Genomic DNA, 21,417 nt, shown 5'->3' with positions numbered 1-21,417 from the left:
AAGAAGAAAAGTCAAGCAATTCCATTAAATAAGACCCTCTAACAGTAAGTTTCAAATGCCCTACATGGCCTTCATGGTCCGCTCTCTGAAGTCAGCTTCAAGATTCCTCATTCACCCAAGGATTTAATTTGACTCCCCACTCATGAAAATGTATTTTACACAAAAAGCCCTATGACTATCAAATTTGGTAATCCAATTTTGAAGTCTAGTGGCTTGACATTCTCAGTTTCTCTGGCTTGTTATATGAGAAATAGTTTTTGTTAAACATAGCACTTATATATTGAGTAACAGCCAGTTTAAGATGGAGAACCTCAATATTTCTTGAAAAATTCATCTGGCCATGACAACTAGTCATTCCCAGAGGTGTTTATTACGGAGAGAGTGACGCACTTTTAACTGTGGATAATCAATACAGCCCCTATGACCTTGACAAGAAACCAACAAACATCGCTTCTTAGAGTTGCCCTCCTTTACAGAGAGAATCCCACAGAGCTCATATCCTGCAGTCTAAAAATTTATTTAACCACGCGTCACTGACACCACTAAATTGACCGTGTTATTCTACATGAGTGGCATCTATCATTATGTCCATCTGCAATGTTATTAATAAACAAAATCACTAAGAGATAATAATAAAAAAAATTTAAAATCACCCATCTGTGTAAAATGATCTACAATAGAGAAATGTCCAACTCCTTAAAAGTCTTTTCATTTGTACCCCGAAGACCTTATTGGGCCTTGTGTACCATAATCGACTGCATCGGTGCATCAAGGCCTGTAGCTCTGCTGAAGTCCAGCCCAGAATGCTTTGATAGTAGCTTCAGCTCATCTGTATTTTTTGGCTTTGATGTGTTTCATCTAGGGCTGCACGATTTTGCATAAAATGAGAATCACGATTTTTTGGCTTAGAATTAAGATCACGATTCTCTCACGATTTTCTTTTCCAGTATAAATATTTATTGCGCTTATTGACCCTTTAAGACCTACCATAGAACCAAGTCCGCCAGAGCTTATATTATATTTTTACATGCTGTGGAGCCATTTTTGGGAGCATTTTAAGTTGATATACATCAATACAACCATTATAGCCCAGATTTTAATAATATGTATGTATTAAGTGCATAGTAATTACATAAATTGCAAAAAAGTGCAATAAACTACAAATAAATTGAAAATCGTTTTTGTTTTTTTAAGATATATTTCTAGTTAGAGAAATTTAAGAGGCTTATCCCTCAAAACTGTAAATACAAAAAAGTTGCACAAACTAGTTTCCTACCACAGGAAATTTATTTTAAGTGTCTTCATAGTTTTATTTTTGAAATACACCAATTTTCACATACTGCAGGAAAAACGAAAATAAATATTATAATGCAAATTTGCAAAAAAAAACAGCATATGCATAAAAATAAACTATTTCCAGCAGTGCAATATGAGTCCTAAGCATCCCAGAAACGACACAGAAAGACAAAGTCAAACATAACTTTTAAAAACACAAGTATGGGCTCATAAGGCCAGATGGTAAAAAACTACATTTCCGCAAAATGACGTCACTTCCGGTTCCTGGCAGGTCAAGGGGGACATGCGATAGTTCGCGTTGATGGACGTAGGAAGTGTTATGAACAGCTGATCGGATCGGCAAAGCGTGCTTCTGGAATATTATGTTTTTGTTGCTGCAAGTGCTTTTTATGCAATTTTTGCAAAGCTATATGTGGAAGGAAACCCTGACTTAGGACAAGCTGATGGCATAAGATGTAAGTACAACTCCTCCGGTTTCATATGCAAAAAAAATTATTGCGCTAGCTTACGTGATTGCAGAGCTACCGGGATTTAAAAATAGTTACGCAAAATGGAGCGTGTCCGCTCCGACCGGCTTTAAAGGGTTAACTGCACATCAACTTCGTAACAGTTGAGATTGAACATAAAAACAATAAATAAACATAAAAACAACAAATGTCTCACGTTTTGTTGTTGCCGCAAAATGTTGTACTGCTTGAAATTCCGTCTCCACCGTTGCTGGACACTGCGTGTATAGAGCAGGTAGTGCAACAATAGAAAAATAGTTGCGGGACGGCACTGTGTAGCGTTTGTCTAGGGTGTTGATCATTTTCCTAAATCCCTCGTTTTGCACAGTGTTGATGGGAGCCATATCTTTGGTCAGGTGATAAGTAATAGCCTCCGTAATTTCTTTGTGCCTGCGGGAGTTCGACGGGTATAGGGAAGCGCTGTTCCCGTTATTGATATTTGGGTGGTTGACCGGGACAGATTTTCTCCTGTCACTTTCTCGTCATCCCTGACATGCTCTCCGTTGTTTTTTCCCTGCTAATTTTAGCATCACACGGCACAGCTTCTGTATCACGTGGTATAAGGCTCCGCCCTTGTCATTTGTTGAGCAGGAAGAGTGAGCGCTTGTTTTCATGCAGATTACGTCCCGGATCCTTTCCAGAAGACCTTACAAGACTGTGCGTGTTGGTGCTTGATGCACTGAAACCACCCTCAGTCCCCCTATGGAAAGCTCCCAAGTTCTTGACAATCTTCTCAAGACTACAGTCATCCCTGTTACTTGTACACATTTCTTTTCCAGTCAGCTTTCCATTAATATACTTCAGTAGAGAACTCTGAACAGCCAGCCTTTCAGCAATGACCTCCTATGGCGATCCTCCTTGTGCAGGGTGTTAATTATCATGATCTGGACACCTGTTGAATCAGCAGTCTTTCCCATGATGATGGTTCTTAGGACTTAACTAGACTGAGAGATGCACTGTGTTTACACTGTGTGAAAAGTAATTTACTCCAACTTGAAATAAAATGAAATTCTAATAATCTGAGATACTGGATTTTTTATTTTTCATGACTCACAAAGCATATTCATCAAAAATAAAACATAAAAGACTTGAATTTCTGCACATGAGATGTAATACATATTTGAACATGTATCCTTTTCAATTAAACTATGAAAAAATACATTTTTAAAGATTTTCTCGCCTTTTGTGGGTTTTTTTTACTTTTTATTTTTTAGATGAACTAGTAGAAGTGTGCGCAAGCCACAGGCTGTTTGAGTTCCACTCTGAAGCTGTGTGTGAGCACACATGCTGAAAACATGAAGTGGCCTTCAGCGGACACTGTAATCATTCCTCCCATTGGAAACACAAAAAAAGACCTCAACAACAATTACACTGAAAGTGATGGCAGACAAAATCCACAGTTAAAAAGAAATAATGTGCAAATACAACACCGGAGCCCGGCAGTTTTCACAGACAGGTGCAAACAGTAACGCGGCAGAAATGGACACGGGGACGGTGACTAGAGAAATATAACCACCATTTTAAGGGTCATTTTCCAAATTACGAACGCTTACCCCTGGTGATTTCTAGCAATGATTTCTTAATGGCTTTAGAGAGAGCTTTTTTATTTTTACGCTATCCACCTCAAGATCGCTTTCTGTTCACTTGATACAATGCAGCTGAAAGGAATCAGTGGGCAACAGATTACATTTGAAAAACTTTACAGTAATGAGTCCTTCAAAAACCAAAGCTCCCGCACTCAGAACAGCCCAAACACCAGGCTGCCGAGAGCTTTCATTACCAAATACTTTCTGTCCAAGGCAGAAAAATTGTGAAACTGTCCAAAGACCTCAATACACATCAGACAAACAAAAAACAAAGCAGACAAACATGGATTTTCTCCAATATGCCCTTGAGCTAGGCATTTATCTGCAGCTTTACTGTAGCACAAGTGTGTTCTGATCATGAGCCCAAAGTTTTTCTCTCTCCCCAAAGTTGAACGTCTTTGCCTGCCGACGTCTCCTCTCCTCTGTGCCTCATTGTCATTCCCTCTACTCTTAAAAGTTTGCTATTGTATCCAACACAACGGACCGTCCACTTAACGGCAGCGAAAACAATAGAAAAGCCAAAGTGAGTCTCCACAGCTTAAAGTGATTAGATGAATTTCTCACTAATCCCCACCTTGAGCAGGTAGGAGAACGCTCCCAGGGCTACCAATCGATTTGATACACACTCTCACACAGAGATACACACACACTCTAACCTTTTCTAAAATCATCTCATCAAAACTATTCGGGACCTCATTTGTGTTCGGTTTTTTGGGGGTCCTTACAAAATGGCAATTACATCCAGCGTATTAACGAAGGTGCCAAACGATGGGACCATTAAGGGAGCTGACACAAACAGATCGATCGGATATACAACAGACACGTGGAGGAATGAGAGCAAAAATAAAAATCTTTACGCGAGGCAACGGGCAACACAAAAAAAAGAAGAAAGAAAGAAAAAAAGGAAGGGCTGAAAAGAGGAAACGGTGCAAAAAGCACACGCAAACAAACGAGCCGTGCTTTGTCCAGGCAGCTGTGACGGTTGTATTCTAAATGGGCCATTACAGCACAAACAAGCAGCACGCTCATTGATCGCAGGCCCACAGGACTCGAGGCACCTGAAAGGCTTTGTGCCCTACAGAGGCAGAGATACCTGTACAAAGCTCCCAGAGGAGACTTCATAAAAAAGCATGGTGATCGTGTACGCCCCGCTATGATCAATATGTTTATAGTTTGTAAGAGGCGGATGCGGTGAGTTACAAGATGCTCCGTCACAGTGATTTGACAGGAGTGCTGCTAAATGCGGTAAAAGCAAACTTATGAAGAGTTTCTCTTTTGTCTCATTAGAGCTCAGGCTTAACTTTGTGACACGGCTGCTCATTAGTTACACCCCAAAGGAAAACAAAGGGTAAAAAGCGCATACATTTGTATTAAATGAGCCTCCGGACTAAGACCACCAGGTACCGGAACAGCTTCTTCCCCACAGCTGTCAGACTCCTGAACTCTGCCTCCTGACATCTGACCCACGTTAAACTCATGGACTGAACATACACACACCCACAATGGACAACTGTACCCTCAAACACAATAATAACATGGACTGAACCACCACTCACAACCACTAGCACTTTATATAGCCTCTGTAGAAACTATCTACACCCTCACTTATCTTAACTGCACTACTGTATAGCTCTGTGTAAATAATCATTCTGTACATTCGATAATTTTTAATCCTACAACTGTTTACAACTTGCATAGTTCCCATTTCTGTATAGCTGTATATCTCAGATTCCTGTAAAGTTATTTATTTTATATTCTGTATAGTTTTTCATATTTATATCCTGTTCATATCCTGTACATAGCTTGTACTCACTACAGCCTGTACATACTTATAGTTATAGAATATTCACAACATACTTCATACCGTGTACATTATAACATACCATAATAGACCCATTTCTGTAATATACTTACATATCTATATTATTGCTAATATATATTGTAATATATCTATATCACTAAAGCACTTCTGGATGGATGCAAACTGCATTTCGTTGCCCTGTACCTGTGCATGTGCAATGACAATAAAGTTGAATTCTATTCTATTCTATTCTATTCTAAATGACTGACAATGAAAATAAGTTTGGTTCAATGGCTTTGACTGAGCTCCTGTTTAAGAAACTTTTTTTTTTGTTTGTTCAGATATGTAACCACTAAGGTCACGTTCACATCTGTGGTTCTGCTCAGCTGGTCCAGAAATGAAATATTAAATTTGCAGCCTCGTTATTTAGATCTGCCACAAACAAACCACGAGGAGTAAAAATGGAGCCTGGCAGACCGACAGGTAACTCGCTGATTGGGCGGGCTTAATGATGAAATCCTGCATCATCGTTGCAGGGCAAAAAAGTTGGTCAAGTTGTTTTGTCCAGGTTGCATAACAGAGCAATTTGTTTCAGTCTCAGTTTGTCTGCCATGAATTAATCGTTTGGTCTGCAAAATATCCTACAATGGCAAAAAATGTCCATCAATGTTTCCTTGAAGGCGAGGTAAGGTTTGCAAATTGCTTCTCTTGTCTGTTGATAGACTGAACATATTCAACATCTACTACAGAAGACCAAGATGATACTCAATTATGTATTTCATCGAGTCCTTGCAGATTAATTTGTTTATGAAAAAACTGATCATTTCAGCTCTAAATCTCTCAGCTGTTTTCAGAATCGTGCACATTTATCTGAAGAGAGCCAAAAAAGTAACGACTAATGTTTAGTATTATTAGTAGGAAGAAGCATTGCTTCTCTTATACCATGTGTAACAGGCAAATCGTGTTATCATTTTTATTATTATTTTTACCTCTCAAAGAACAAAGTCTATGATTATACCAGTGGACAACGCCTTCGCTATTACAGTAATGTCCACAGGTTCCTGGATGATGGCCCTGTTTTATGTGACTACAGCAGATGGTCTCATTTTTATTTTAGTTTCACCACATCTAGGTTTAGCTTTTAGTTTGGTTTTAGTTAACTATAATAACCTTCATAGTTAGGCTAACTTATGATAAGATTGTTGTCCGTATTTTACTTTTTATAATTGTGTTTTTGAATGATTTAGATTAACGGTCACCGACAGGAAATACTTCATCTTTGGAGGTCAGCTATCAGCCACTCGTGACACTTCCTATGGAGTTCCACAGGGCAGCTATCTGAGCCCGTTAATGTTCTCACTATACATGTGGCCGCTTGTTAATCAGACAGCATAATATTTGCTACTGTGGTTATGCAGATGATACACGGCTATATGTTCCTGTAGAGGCAGTGATGCTTTGACTAAACTCTCTATTACTGTATTTAATTGACAGTAATATCAAATATTATCTATTCAGAAGTTTGGGACATTAGCAACGAGTGTAAAACCACAAGTTAAAAGTTTTCTTTCTCATTCAGATTTGAGCTTTAAAGCTCATATTAAATCAAACAGTCATTTAAGTGATTAAAATGCAACTTTAATTCAAGGGGTTTAACCAGGTATTGTTACAGCCATTTTTATACATTTGGAGAGCCTAACCAGCAACAGTATGATGGCCAGGTGAGGACTGTTTTATCAAAAATTAAGTATAGAACTTGCATTTGGTACTAGAACTCTCAATATGACGTACCAAGAGATGTTAGTGCAGGTGAGGGAGACCATCATTACACAGAAAATACTACATAAATCTACCAGGAAAACAGCAAAAACGTTAGCAGCGGCCAAAGTTAACAGTCTGCAACAATCTTCTCAAGAATAAATGCACCGACCAGCTGACCATGACAACTAAACTAGATGATTACAGGATTGTTTTCTCAGTCTGGAAAACTCCTTCACAACATCTAATCAAGTCAAAAACACTCTCGAGGAGGTAGAAATATCATCATCAAGTGTCTACAATTACTGGTTACACTTAAGAATAAGGAGGACGGATTAGAGACTGCCAGAAAACATCTACACATCTCTAGTGTTTAATGACCATGTGACACCTGGTAGAAGCAGCAGGATGAACTGTGCAGTGTACAGGGCTTTACTGCCCGCTCAGATTCAGACAAATGCTACAAAAGTGCCTGGATAATGAACCAAAGCATATTGCAGGAGTCTCACGAGGCAATTGGATATTTTTCAATGGCCAAGTCAGTCATCTGATCTCAACCCAAAAGGGCAGCTCATCAGTTATTAAATACAAAACTGAATGCAGAGACTCACAAACAAGCAGCAACTGAAAGTGACTGCAGCAGAAGCCTGGTCTAACCAGAACCTACAGGGACAAGAGAGTAACTGTAGAGCCAGATCACTCGCATATCACAGTTACTTGGTTATATTTGCACATAAGCACCTTATAAGTATATTTATTGCCTCCTTGTGTGTGCACACAGTGTACATGTGCATGCCCTGTACTAGAAAATATATCTGTGAAACTCCACAACACTTAATACAAAAAACATATATATTGAAACAAAACTGCTGAACACAATGAGCTTAGAGTAGCTAATTAACATCATGATGATATAATTAGGTGAACAGCTGAAACTTGCACACGCTGAATTGTGCGCACTAAATCAAATACCTGTCTTTGAGGTTGATGAACTGCAGTTGTTTTCTTTATGCACCACTGCTGATATTTCCACCCCTCAATTTTCAGCAGTTTTCTTGCCTGTGGCATCTACACCGTTATATGAAGATGAAGCATGGTTGTGTTTTCACAATTTTTGTCATTGACTTGGTACTTAAGCCAAGACTGCAAATGCATCTAATAAGTCAAGGATTTAGCCATGAACTTGCTGAGACCTGACAAAAGAGGCATCTTCAATCACTGCAATATAGCAGAGATGCAGTTAATGTGTGGCTGTTATTGTGTAGTTTGACTCCACTTTTTCAGAGGCTCTGCTAAAACAGTGTTTTAAATCATTTTCACTAACAAAGTAACACTTCTCATCCAGCTCCCTTCATCAGCACATTTGACTGTATCAGCTTAATTGAACTCTTGTTTTTCACAGATAAGGAGCGAGGGATAGTTTTCTTTTTGCACATTTCATAAAAATGAAGGGAGGAAATGAAGTGAGGTGTTAGGCAGGTAGCACGTACAAAAAGAACAAAAACAGAAAGAAATCAACTTCTTCCAAACAGCTACATCTCATTAATATTCACTCCCAAAAAATACAAGATACTGGTGAATAAATTCTCCACCTCTGTTACAAGAAAGAAAGAGGCCACTATGTGAATATTATTTGACTGAAAGTTCCCTAAACTCTTATCATACTGTGTGACTGTTAATACCCTCAATATATGAGAGCAGCTTAACTAAAACCCCTGTCCTCACCCTTTACTGTAGCCGTAATGGATGGTTTGTGAGATATGACTTCTGAGATTAGAGTAAAGTGTAACAAGAGACTTATTGTAAGGACATTTCCTAAACTGTGTGGCTAGAATTAGAAGATGATCCTGCAGGATTTGTTTGTAAGAGAACTGGAAATCATGTCTTGACTTCCCACAGCCTCCTATGGTAAGATTTAAACAAATGTGGAGGTGTACAATGTCAACCTGGCTAAAAGAGAGTCTGTATCGAAGGCGAGGGGCGCCATCATTTCCAACATTCGTCTTTGAGAAGATGAAAAAGAAATAAGAAGCAGAGTATGTGTTAAGGTAAGAGCTGAAAGATCAAACGGATAGAGTGCACTCTTCTCTCACACACATAAAAAGACAAATCAAATATCACGTGCAGCCGAGCATGAATAGCTCTTTGTTGGTGGAAAAAGCGTGCAGAAACATGCCAAGCTACATGCCGTACACATGCTGGTGAGGCAGCCGTGCACAAACACAAATGAAGAGTAGACATACCAGAAGTTTTTGAAGGGCGTGTTGATTTCAAAGCCCCTGCGGTCCACGTCTCTGATGTTGGCAGCGGTCAGTTCCACTTCAGCGACAGCCAGCCCCGCTTTGTAATCCTGAAAATCACAAACACAAAGATAGAAAAAAAATGATAACCATTTAACAGATTGTTCACATTTTCTCAGCAAAAAATATAAAAAGGAACCGTTTATCCTCTTCTTACATTACAGGATTGAGTGTTTACCTCACTGTTAAATATGGAGCTAAAGCCACAAGATCGTTAGCCTAGCATTAAGGCTAGAACCAAAGAGAAACAACTGGACACAAACACTCGTTATTTCTACATTTTTTTTTTCATTATTCTTTTCACCTGCATCTTTGCAACAAAACAAACAAGCATGACCAAACGTTTCGTAACTCAGAATACACAAAACATAAGTCTTTCTTTTAAATTTTTAACAGAGAGGCTAGCTAAGCTAAGCTAATATTACATGACATTTACGCTAACATCATGTTTGGAAAGTACACAATTAAATACCTTGAATCTTCTCAGCTTAGTCTTAATAAGGATGCAAATAAGTATTTTAATGAATTAAAATTCACTGTACTTTGAATTGCTTTTTTAATTTTTATTCTAGCTCATCAAACAAGCTAATAATCTCAGCGTTCTCCTACAAAGAGAAAGAAGTCTGGGGCTTTTCTGTGTGGGTTTTACATGTTCAACCCATGTCTGTGGAGTCTCTCCAGGTACTTCAGCTTCCTCCCACAGTCCAAAGACTTACATTTGGTTAGATTATCTAGTGATTATAAATTAGCCATATGAATGAATGTGACCATGAATTGTTGTCCATTTATATCTGTTATCCCTGCAACAGCCAGTTCAGGGTGTAGCCTGTGTCTTGGCCCTTGTCTCTTAGCCCTCCATGACTCTCCATGACTCTCAACTGGATAGCTGGAAGAGAATAGATGCATGAATAGATGGATGGATGGAAGGATGGATGGATGGATGGATGGATGACCATTATAAATGCAGGTATTGAAAGACTGGAAAGTAGCTAATATCGGCCTGCTGCCAAACCGGTCGGACTCTATTAATGTTGTGCTTATTTGCCTCTTAAAGGCCCCTTTTATCTTCTTAGTAAATAAATAAGCATCAAAATTGATTGTGAAGTGTTGGCCTAACATGGCATTCTGAATTGTACTGAAGCAAACTGCGAAAGTTTTTTTTTCCTCACTAAAAGAGTGTTACTTTCCTGTACATCTTTATTTCCCCCACTTTTAAAGCACAGACATATGCTTCAAGTTGAAAATGAATGCAGAAAATATTAAAAACAATGTTCCCTAAGGGGCCCTGCAAATATTTGGCTTCAACCACTGGGCAGCACTTCAAGCCCCTTCTGGTCAAATTACAGACCCTGCTTAATAAGGTGGGATCAACAGGTCAGCTCATTAAAGTCGCAACCTGTTACTCAAATGAGGCTTGAATGTCAACACTGAGGAAGAAGCACAGTCACAGCTGTATATTATATAGTATATACATAAACACACACAGGAAGTGGATATAATGTTAGACTCGTGAGAGGGACCTGCTGAACTGTCATTGACTTTCTTCCTCTCCTCACCAGTGACGCACAAACTGCCTCTGTATGTGGTGTGCGTGTTTGTGTGTTGCAGAGATACACCGGGATAAGTGTGTATGTGTGTGAGGCACATAGAAAGCAATAGAAACCAGAAAGAGATAGGGAGAGTATACCTGCGCATAACAGCAAAGCTCTGTTAAAGCCAAAAGTTTCATCTCGGGAATCCAAACCAACCCGAGCTTTCAGCTTCAATGTTTTCTGAGGCACATTTCAGAAAATAGGGGTTATGTGCAAAGGCACAGTTTTCACAAGTTCCACTGTAACTCTACATGCCCCTCCCTTCTCCCACTTCACCCTCAACACTCACAGCAGTTTAGACCATTTTCTATAGCCTAGAGCTCCGAGCCAGAAAGAGACGGAAAAACAGACGGGGAGACGGAAGAAGCGCACCCACTCCCACACATATAAGCAAAATATCAAAACAGAGCCGAAATCCGAGGGGTTCCAACTTTACAGTAAAGAATAATACACACTCGAAAGCATCCCTGATGCACTGAGACAAAGCCAAAAAGACGTGACTCAAAAAGATGAGGGTGACAAAGAGCGCGAGAACACAGAGGAAGGGAGAGACCGGTGAGAACGTGCATGTGAAGGGAGGTCATGATAATCCTCACTGAGAGTGGGTGAGACAGGCGAGGGGTCAGCTGAGCAGTTGACAGAGAAAGTGCGTGTGTTTGTGTGTAAAAAGCCAGAATAAAACACCATCTTCACAAATACTCCAACAGCGAATTACAAATACTGCTTAAGTGAGGAGCACTAAACGCTGCCACGCTGTGCCAGCTATAAATCATGTGTGTTTTCTGCGCTAACTGTTCTTCAGCAGCGAAAACAATTTGCACTAATTACGCCCAAACAAAGGAGGAAATGAATCTACGCCATCGACGCTGATTAGGCGCTTTTTTTGGAAACGCACGACCTAGCGGTGAGAAGACGCGCGCACGTGTGTGTGCGCGTGTTTGTGTGTGTGAAGGAGAAGAGCGCTGCCATATCTCTTGCTAAATAATTAGCAACCACCTTCTCAGAGCAGCCAGATTTTACAGATTGCAATCCAAGATGGAAGTTTACTTAAATATTTTTTCATGCTGCAGCATTTCCAGCCTGATCTTTTTGCTATTGTGTGGGCTGGATCAATTGAGGCTAATGTTGTCAAAATCTTCATTTGGCCATCGTTAGCCCCAATTAGACTACTTCAAACAAATTTAGAGGACTGTAGTGAAAAGCGCGACCAATTATTCTCCCGTCCCACAGTTCCGCGCAACGATACCAGGAGAGGACAACGAGGCAGCGTCATGCGGAGATCCCGTGAAGCTTTATGAGTAATTAAGACCCTTTGATTTCACAAGAGGATGACATAAGCGACGGAGAGAAAGAGAGAGATAATGTGAGAGTGAGGCTTGTATGGCCAGGTCCTAATTGAGCTGAAACTTTTGACGCGAGGGCCTCGAGGGCAGCAAAAACTTGCCTCTCTCTCCTATCAATTACAGCCGTGTACAGTTGTTGCTCTTTTAAGTTCAGCGCGTTCAGAGGTTTGAAGACGCATGACGCTGTAATGAGAGCGTGGGGGTCATGGAGTAGAAATGCAGTCTCCTTCAAAGCTCGCAGTTGCCGTCCGTTCAGATCAGCAGAGGAGCTCGATGTGGCGTTATAAAAGAAAACACACGAAAAGCCCCGCAGAAGGACAAACGATTTACATGGAAGAAAAATAAATGACAGCAGAAGGATGTCTGCATGTGTACGCGTGCATGCAGGCATGAGTGTTCACGCCTGTCTGAATGCATGTGCCGAGAGGGCAAAGCAGTCACCTATATCTAATGACCCTCATCTCACTCGGGCAGCCAATTAGAGAGTTGGGTGTTAGCGGCCGTCCAGCCCTCACCACTCGTTACCTACCCAATATGTGCTGCAGCCTCCTGCCCTCTCCAATTAATTCACCAAGTATGGAGGGATGGAGAGAAGAAGCAAAGGCATTAGAGGTAAAAAAAAATAACCCTTTTTACAACTGCTGAGGGGTAGGAGGCATTAATGGCGCTTATAGGAGGAGAGAGAGGGGAAAAGGCCCTAAGGCGAATGTTCTCACGCATGTGTATGACTTACTACTTGTGGTCCATATGCAAAGCATCTCAGGGAGGTGAAACTAATTTTTTATTTTAAAAAAGTTAAAAAAAAAAATCAGCTCATATCAACAAAATCTCGAGAACTGTTACAAGGCGTGAAGGACAAAGTCTCGCTCACGCTTAACCTCGTGAATTCTGCACAAAGGCCGTTTGGAATATTCCAATTATTTCTCTCAGAGCTTTCCAAGTCAGTCGCTTCTCAGCACAGAGCCGCTCTGAAAGAAACCCAGACAAATAGAGGCAGGGCTCCACGTCTATCTCCAATTCCATGACCACTCAACCACTTAAAGCTGCTCTAAAAGCATGCAGGGTAACACCGTCTCACACAGAGGTAGGCGAGTTTAAAAGAGCACACATGGAGACAAAAGACTATTTGATTATTTTAAACATCGGGCGGCGAGGCAGCGAAGGGCGGCGACAGGGTGGAGAACACGGAAGTCACATGAACGCATGAAGACAAGAGTTTGATGTCTTCAATTTCTGTATTCCTCAAAGTCGGTTGAGGGCGCGTTTCAACCAACAACCAATAAAAGACACATTTTTGGTCATTTGGTTAAAACATTTTCACAGAGCTTGACTGGGGATCCTGCAGGTAGCTGTAAAGACTTTTAAGACTCTCACAGCTCTTCCATCGTGAGATTGTCTGGAAAAAACATAAAGATCATAGGTTTCTGTAACTAATAGCACATGACTCCAACGAGCGTCAGTCCACCCGGACCTTAGCATGCACAGACCTCAATCAGGGGGACTTTGATTATTCTGAAACTTTTATTCTAGCTCCAGTAGAAGGTCAGATTCATTTGGTTTATTTTCCCCCATCAGCCTCAGCTGCTCTTTGTTCTAATTAACAAATGCTAGCATGCAAACACACAATTAATACCACTTTCAGACAGCTACAAGAAGCATCGCAAGTAATCTTCTCGGTGCAACCTTCATTTGACTACAGCTGACAGCGTCTGCCCACAGACCTGACAACACACGACAGTGTCACAAACACACAAGACAGTCATGAATCTTTATTTGTGTGCAGCTGAGATCAGATGAGTCCTGAGTGTGCGTGCAGCAATGACTAGGAACAGCAACGTGTTTGCTGGGCACTGCAGCAGGTGTAAACTTACTGCATGATGGTGTTTGATTACAATAAAGTTAAAATTATTGAAAGTGCAACCCCACTGTGAGCTTTTGTCTAGTCGCAATTTGTGGTCACATTCAGTTTTAGCTTCACATGCTGTCTGGTCCATTTTCTCGACTCACGATGTTACTGAAAATAGTGTGATGGCAGCGCAGGCTTCAAGGCTGTCTATATGTGATAGACAACAACTGCGAACAGAGACACAAACCTTTGGCAGCGAAACGCTTTTATATTCAGATTGGCAAGAGGTCAGTAATGCTTCTTTTCCACTAGCGCCTTACTCCAGGGGTGTCCAACTCCATCCATCGAAAGCTGGTGTCCTGCAGGTTTTAGATGTGTCCTTGATCCATCACAGATTTCAATGACTAAATTATCTCCTCAACATTTTTTGAAGTTCTCCAGAGGCCTGGTAATGAAGTAATCATTTGACTCAGGTGTGTTGACCCAGGGTGTTATCCAAAACTTGCAGGACACCGGCTCTCGAGGCCTGGAGTTGGCCACCCCAGGCCCCTGGCCTCAGCTGGACTCTGTTCTTAGGGATTTCCATTAGGTGGTAGTCCCCAGTACCAAGTACCTTTTATAGTACCTACTTGGCAAGAGTTCCAAGCTAAGTCAATAGGTACACGACGAGGTGCAGACGTTTTAGTGACAGATCAACCAGCTGGTATACAATCGCCTCAATGCCCTCCATTGTATGTATCATACAAATGAAGTCATGATACTTGAGGTCGCCTTGCTATAACAATCCCACCCACATTAAAACGCCTGAAACTGAATAAAGTCAAGTCGAGTCGAGCAGGTGCTAGTAAAAAAGAGGCCTAACGTGACTGGGTATAAAAAGAGCACCTCAGACAGGCAGAGTTTCTCAGAAGTAAAGATAGGCAGAGGTTCAACAATCTGCAAAACTCTCTCTCCAGTTTCAGAATGATGATGTGCAGACTGGTTATCTCTCATCATCCACAGTACGTAATATGAAAAGAGAAATCTGTGCAAGTAACATGGTAACATCTAGAAAGGCACCATCAGACTAACATATGGTCGCGTCAACACGACGTCTTTTTCAGGGAGAGCCTTGAATATTTTTTGCCCCCTCGCTAGTCTGATGATTACATTTGTTCTGTTTGTTGTGTCTTTGAATACATAAGCAGTAACCAGCTCACCAAAGCTTGTTTTAGTCTTATTGTGTTAATAACCAATCAAATTAGTACTGTCAAAAAAGTGGTCTGTACTGATGAACCCAGAGAGATTCATTACCCCACAGTGCAATTACCTTCTGACCATTTTTAGCATCTTGAATGTTTTAGTTTTTCTGCAACTAAGCGGCCTTTGGTGCTCTCACTGCTACATTTCAGCAGGCAGCTAAGACAGGAAAGTACCACTGAACACAGGATAGTATTTAGTAGCTAAAAGGAACAGTATTTAATTTGTAATTAGTCAAACATTTTCCATTGCAATCAACTTAATATGCAAGTGTTGTAATCACGGCTTCCAAGTATGAAAAGAGAAAGAAAGGCAGGTGTAAACTGCTCTTGTTACACAGCAAAAGATTTGAATTTGTTATCTTTCAGCTAAATCAGGTATGAAGACAAAAAACGAAGAGCCTTGATCTCAAATTCAGTCGCAGCATCAGTGCTACAAAACGGCCTCGAAGTCTCTGGATGATGTTAAGTCTCACAGAGAAGATCTTGTGAAGAGCAGAGAATTTAATTAAAGCAAAGATTAATTAAAATTTCAGTCGCAATCTCATTGTGTACTCTCCCCCCCCCTCCCCCCCTCCTTCCACCAGGAAAGGCTCTACTGCATGTTGAAAGTTTTCATTTCAGCTAAGATTTAACTTGGAACTGGGAGGAATTCTAAATTATACACAAGATGACAGCGAGAAATATGATCATTCAACCATCAATCAATCCCTCAGCTACCAGAGTGAAAACAAAGTGGGCAACACTTGTGATGTACGACACGATAAGACACGAAACAAGTCACTCTGCTTGTGCCAATTTGCCTATGCAGGGCATGGCAGAGAGATGGTTCTCAGAGTAACCGTGTGTGTGTGAGAGACACACTTTGCGCACTGTCTGACTTTCTTTACCTTGGTGTTTAAGTGACCTTAACCACAGCTCCATCACGGGGCTTACGGTCCATGAGAAATGGGGTAGGGGTGTTGAAGGAGGAGCTGGGAGGATGATGTTTCCAATAGCTCGTTCATCATGTTAGATTAAATACTCCACTCCACTGAACTTGAACAGGGCTATGGTCTACCTCCCTCCCTGTGCTCTTGCTCTCCATCACTCTCTCCTTTTCTTACAAAACCACCAACGCTCGATTCTCACTCATGCAAGCCCTGCACCGAACTGGTCTTTCCACCCTGTTCACTTCATCTTCCTACTTCCATCTCTCAGTTTCTGACTCTTAAGTCTCTTGTCTTTCATTTGCCGCCTGCTTTCCTCCCTGCAAAATGCACCGCAGCTGCTCCTGCATTTATGCCGAGGATTTAGCTTGTAAGCTAAAATAATACAATTAATTTGTTCACTCCCCGATTCTCTTTCCCTCCGATTCTCCCGCTGTCTCAGATCAAGGAAGTGGAAATGTGCTGACAAGGAGTGATACCCAAAAGAGAATTCTAACAAAGATGTTTGTTCAGGCTAATGAAGAAAATAATGAAAGGCAAACAACAAAACTACAAGAGCGAGCGAAACGAAATGAGAGCCGAGGAGGGATGGAAATGAGTCGAATGCATGTAGCATTATCAAATATGCACACAAATACGTGTCAGGCACTTTAAGAAATAGTATCACGGCTGTGAGGTATCTTTCCATCTCAGATGTTATATCTCGCTGTCGGGACAGGAGCAGGCAGAGAACAGGGAAGCTGTACATGAACAGGGACTATCAGGGTTTAATTGGACTGACATCAAATATGAGAGACTCAAGGGAAACTTTAAGAGCAAACTTATCTCTTCTTTATTTTATGACTAAAATGGAGATGGAAGGTCCACAACAACAAAACAAAGCTGTACATTAACACCAAGTCAGCTACATCAGGGGCGTTTAATTATTTTGTTCCTATAACAAGCATGCTAATGTGCATGTAAAGTATTAATACCACCAAGAAGCCTCATGCATGAGTACTTGTAATAATTGTACTTGTAATAATTTGAATATATACAAAGGAGCTTGCAAAGAAAAGTGAATATATACACTACTACAGTAAAGCTAAGTGGTTCATAGTTTATGGTGTAGCTGCTTTGAGTGTCATGTAAGCTTTCACTAGCCAAAATTAGCATTCAATTTAACGCTAGGATGCTGTAAAGTTGTAACTTACTAGCCAAGTTTGTAGGTTATCACTAGTGTTAGCTGCTAATGTCAGTTTAAACATTAAAAAAAAAACCTTCAAAGTAAGATCACATGTTTTTCTTACAGAGTTTCATGCTAATTTCTCAGTGTGTCACATACAGCTAAATTAGCTTAGCATTAGCACCAAATCCAGACTGTACTGTCATCCCTATCCAAAATTTTAAAGTAAGCCTGCCAGCACATTTAACTGTTATACACAGATATGCATAATTTATATATGTGTGTGTGTGTGGTGGACAAGTTAGCATTACATGGTTAGCATCACATGGGTTAAGATGGCGGTGCGCATAGACGCAGCAGTTCACTGCTCCTCACGTTCAGTGTTTTGTTATTTTCTACGTATATGTGTGTGGGTAGGTAGGTGTGTTTTTTACTACTGTGTTGTGTTGTCTTGTTTGTGTTGTGTTGTCTTGTTTGTGTTGTGCTGACGCAGGACAGTTTCCAATTTCGTTGTACTATTGTTCGAGGTATGACTGTGCAGTGACAACAAAGAGTTATCTCTGTTATCTCTAAAGGTTTAAGTCACATTGATATGCGTTTCACCTTTCACACCCAGAAGCCATGACCATCTTTTATGCCATCTGCTGTTAGTAAGTACATTTTCTCATCTTTGTAAGGCTAAATTACACTCCCTTCCACTCACGACAAGCTAAGCTAAGAACACTTTTAATAATATGTAGATCGATAGATAGATCGATAGATAGATCGATCGATCGATCTTTATTAATCCCTCGGGTGGGTTCCTCTGGGAAATTCGATTTCCAAAAAAGCACAGCACCGACAGAAGTTACAGAGTTACAGAATATTATATATATATATATATATATATATATATATATATATATATACACACATATATATATATATATATATATATATATATATATATATATATATATATATATATACATATATACATATATATATATATATATATATATATATATATATATATATATATATACATATATATATATATATATATATATATATATATATATATATATATATACATATACATATACATATATATATATATATATATATACATATATACATATATATATATATATATATATATATATATACACATACATACATACACACACACACACACACACACACACACACACACACACACATATAAATACAGAGACAATATAAATAAAATATACGAAGGGGATAAATAGAATAAATAGGAATAAAAATAAAAATACAAGTGAATTGCACATTTCAAGTATTGAGTCTATTGCACCGTTGACTATTTACAAAAGTATTGCACAAAAGGTATTGCACAGTGAGGTGAAGAGGCACTACAGCTTAGTTGTTCCCCCCTCCTTTGTCCTCCTGTTTCCCCTCCCTCTCCCCTCCAGGGAGGAGTTAAACAGTCTGATGGCGTGTGGGACAAAGGAGTTTTTAAGTCTGTTAGTTCTTGTCTTTGGGAGAAGCAACCTGTCACTGAACAGACTCTTCTGGTTGTTAATGGCCGTGTGCAGAGGATGTCTGGCATTGTCCATAATGTCCATCAGTATGTATAAGGCTTAAATAATTCCTCAAGCAGATACTGTATCTCTGCTTGAGATTGGAGTCTACAAATTTTTTTAAAGGAAAGTCTGTGTTACAAACTGGGATCAAAAAGTTTGCAAGACACCAGAATGTACCAGGCAGGTTTGCTTAATAAAAGATACTATGGAGTTTTCAGAGCTCCACTCAAAGGGACCAAAAATAAAGATATCTTGACTGACCATTCCTTTTTAAAATCCGTCTCTCAAATGTAATACTGAATCAGTAGTTCTCATTTGAAGATTTCAAATGTTCACCAGAAATGCTGCTACTATATCCATTCATCAACCCTCCAGAGGATTTCAACACTGCCAACAACTACACCCTTTGCATCGAGTAGTGATTTAAAAACAGCAAAAAGCAAGAATGCACCAGATTGTAAAAAATTCAATTGATCACTCAGCAATTATGAAGTAATGCAGAAAGCTGGAGGTAAAGCCGCAGCATTTTAAAAGACTACTTCAGCATTGTATATGTGCGCTGGGATCCAGCCGGCACCTCAGGGTGAATCTGAATTGTAGTTTTAGCTGTAGTTTTGTATTTTGAGTATTCTGACTGTAAATAGTTACTCCATCAAAACATCACAAAAGTACAGCCTGAAACCTCTGGGTGTATTTAGACTTTTATGACTGCTTTAGTCACGTTGTGGAGGTAAGCATCAACGACACAGAGCTCTCAGTTCTCACTCCTTCTTTATTCGTCTCCAACATCAACTGCGCATATCGCGCCACAATACACAAGAACACACTTCCTATTCACTGAGTGTGAGTGGAGCCCTCTACTGGTCCACCACACATGCCCCCCCCGAACACCCAGCAGAACTAGTCCAGGACCCGGGGCTTAAGCAAACGGCCGGAACGGCTGAACTGGGGGGGTGGGGAATTGACAGAGGGCAACCCAGCCCGGGAGCGAGGCTGGCACTGGCGGTCAGAAAAAGCTGCAGACGACTCGGACTCCGTTGATTTTGGGTCGCTCCTGGGGGGAAAAACAGAATCCATCAGCCCGGTGGCAGGTGGGCGGCCGCGGCGAGGGGCCTGGGCCGGGACCACCTGATCCTCCTGCATAACATGTGCAGGCTTAAGTCTGTCAACAGAGACAACCTCCTGCCGACCGCCAAAGTCCAAAATGAAATGTTTGTTGCCTGGTTTAAGAACCCTGTATGGCGGACGCAGCGGAGTCCTATGGGCATTGTGCCTGACGAAAACGAAACGAGCAGAGTCCAACGAACTCGGAACAAAAGTGTCAGGCAGGCAGTGGTGCACAGAACCTTGGGGGGCGAAAAGGCAACAAAGAGGTATCGAAACATGGGGGAGGGCTCTCAGGTAAGAATTCCCCGGGGACCTGGAGAGGCTGGCCGAGGACCAGTTCAGCCGGGGATACCCCGAGGTCTTCTACGCAATCCCAGCAAAACCAACGGAAGACGGTCGACCCATTCGCCACTTGTTAAGGAAGCCCGGAGCGTGGCCTTAAGTGACCGGTGAAACCTTTCGCACATCCCATTAGCTTGCGGGTGGTATGCTGTGGTGCGGTGGACCTTGACTCCCAGGCCGTCAGCCATAGCAGACCGAAGTTCAGAAACAAACTGGGGGCCCCTGTCTGAGGTAATGTCAGTAGGAGGCCCGAAACGTGAAACCCACGTTGACAAAAATGCCCTGGCCACCGTCACCGCTGTCGTGGACGCCAGGGGTACCGCCTCCAGCCACCTGGTCGTGCAGTCCACCACAGTCAAAAGGTGCGTGAAACCCTGTGACTGCGGCAAGGGACCAACCAGGTCCACATGAACGTGATCGAAACGCCTACCCGGGACACGGAAAGGTTCGAGGGGTGCCTGTGTGTGCCGGTGGATTTTCGAGCAATGGCATGGCAGGCAGCAACGCGCTCTGTCGTCAAAACGCTGATGGTAGAAACAGATGCTCTGTACACGGTGTCGGCGTGTAGCAATCCCTGCCATCAGCAAGGAGGCGTGGAAGGTGCCGCCGGCGAGTCCGTAGCCAGGGCGTGAACGTCGAAAGTGCGGCTAGCCAGGAAAATGCAATCCGCTTCTTCAGCCAGGGAGCGATAATCCTTCGCAGGCAGAAGTGGGGAGTTTGCGAGGACAGCTCTCACGGCAGCCGGTAGTTGGCGGAGGAAGAGGTGGGCGAAGAGGAAACCACCGTCATCCGGCCCGATCAACGATAGCATGTTCTCCATGAGCTCGAGCGCGGTACCGCCACCCAAGCCTGACAGGTTGAGGTGCTTTTCGGCTCGTCCAGTGTCGGAGAGGGCATAGCGCCGAAAAAGCAGCTCTTTGAGGGCGGCATATTTCCCTTGGGCGGGTGGGTCCCGGAGGAGCGCCATCGCGCGACGGGTGGCCAGCGGGTCGAGCGAGGCCACTACATGGTGATACTTCGTGTCGTCAGCCGAGATGCTGCGAAGGGCGAACTGAGCCTCCACG

The 21,417-nt window shown here is 41.5% G+C and overlaps 1 protein-coding gene across 2 annotated transcripts in view; it reads right to left on the bottom strand.

Moving 5' to 3' along the window:
- The window catches only part of arap2 (ArfGAP with RhoGAP domain, ankyrin repeat and PH domain 2), a 168,931-nt gene that overhangs the window by 100,176 nt on the left and 47,338 nt on the right, over nucleotides 1–21,417 (bottom strand). For both annotated transcript variants that reach the window (XM_026162146.2, XM_080290822.1), the window contains exon 10: nucleotides 9,191–9,297. In XM_026162146.2, coding sequence (XP_026017931.2) covers nucleotides 9,191–9,297 — 107 coding nt within the window. The remainder of the gene's footprint in view (nucleotides 1–9,190; nucleotides 9,298–21,417) is intronic.

This window comes from Astatotilapia calliptera, chromosome 3 (genome assembly GCF_964374335.1).
Source record: "Astatotilapia calliptera chromosome 3, fAstCal68.1, whole genome shotgun sequence".
In the NCBI taxonomy this organism is placed as follows: domain Eukaryota; kingdom Metazoa; phylum Chordata; class Actinopteri; order Cichliformes; family Cichlidae; genus Astatotilapia; species Astatotilapia calliptera.
Note: the sequence above shows the minus strand (reverse complement) of the source record. Positions and strands in the feature narration are given on the sequence as shown.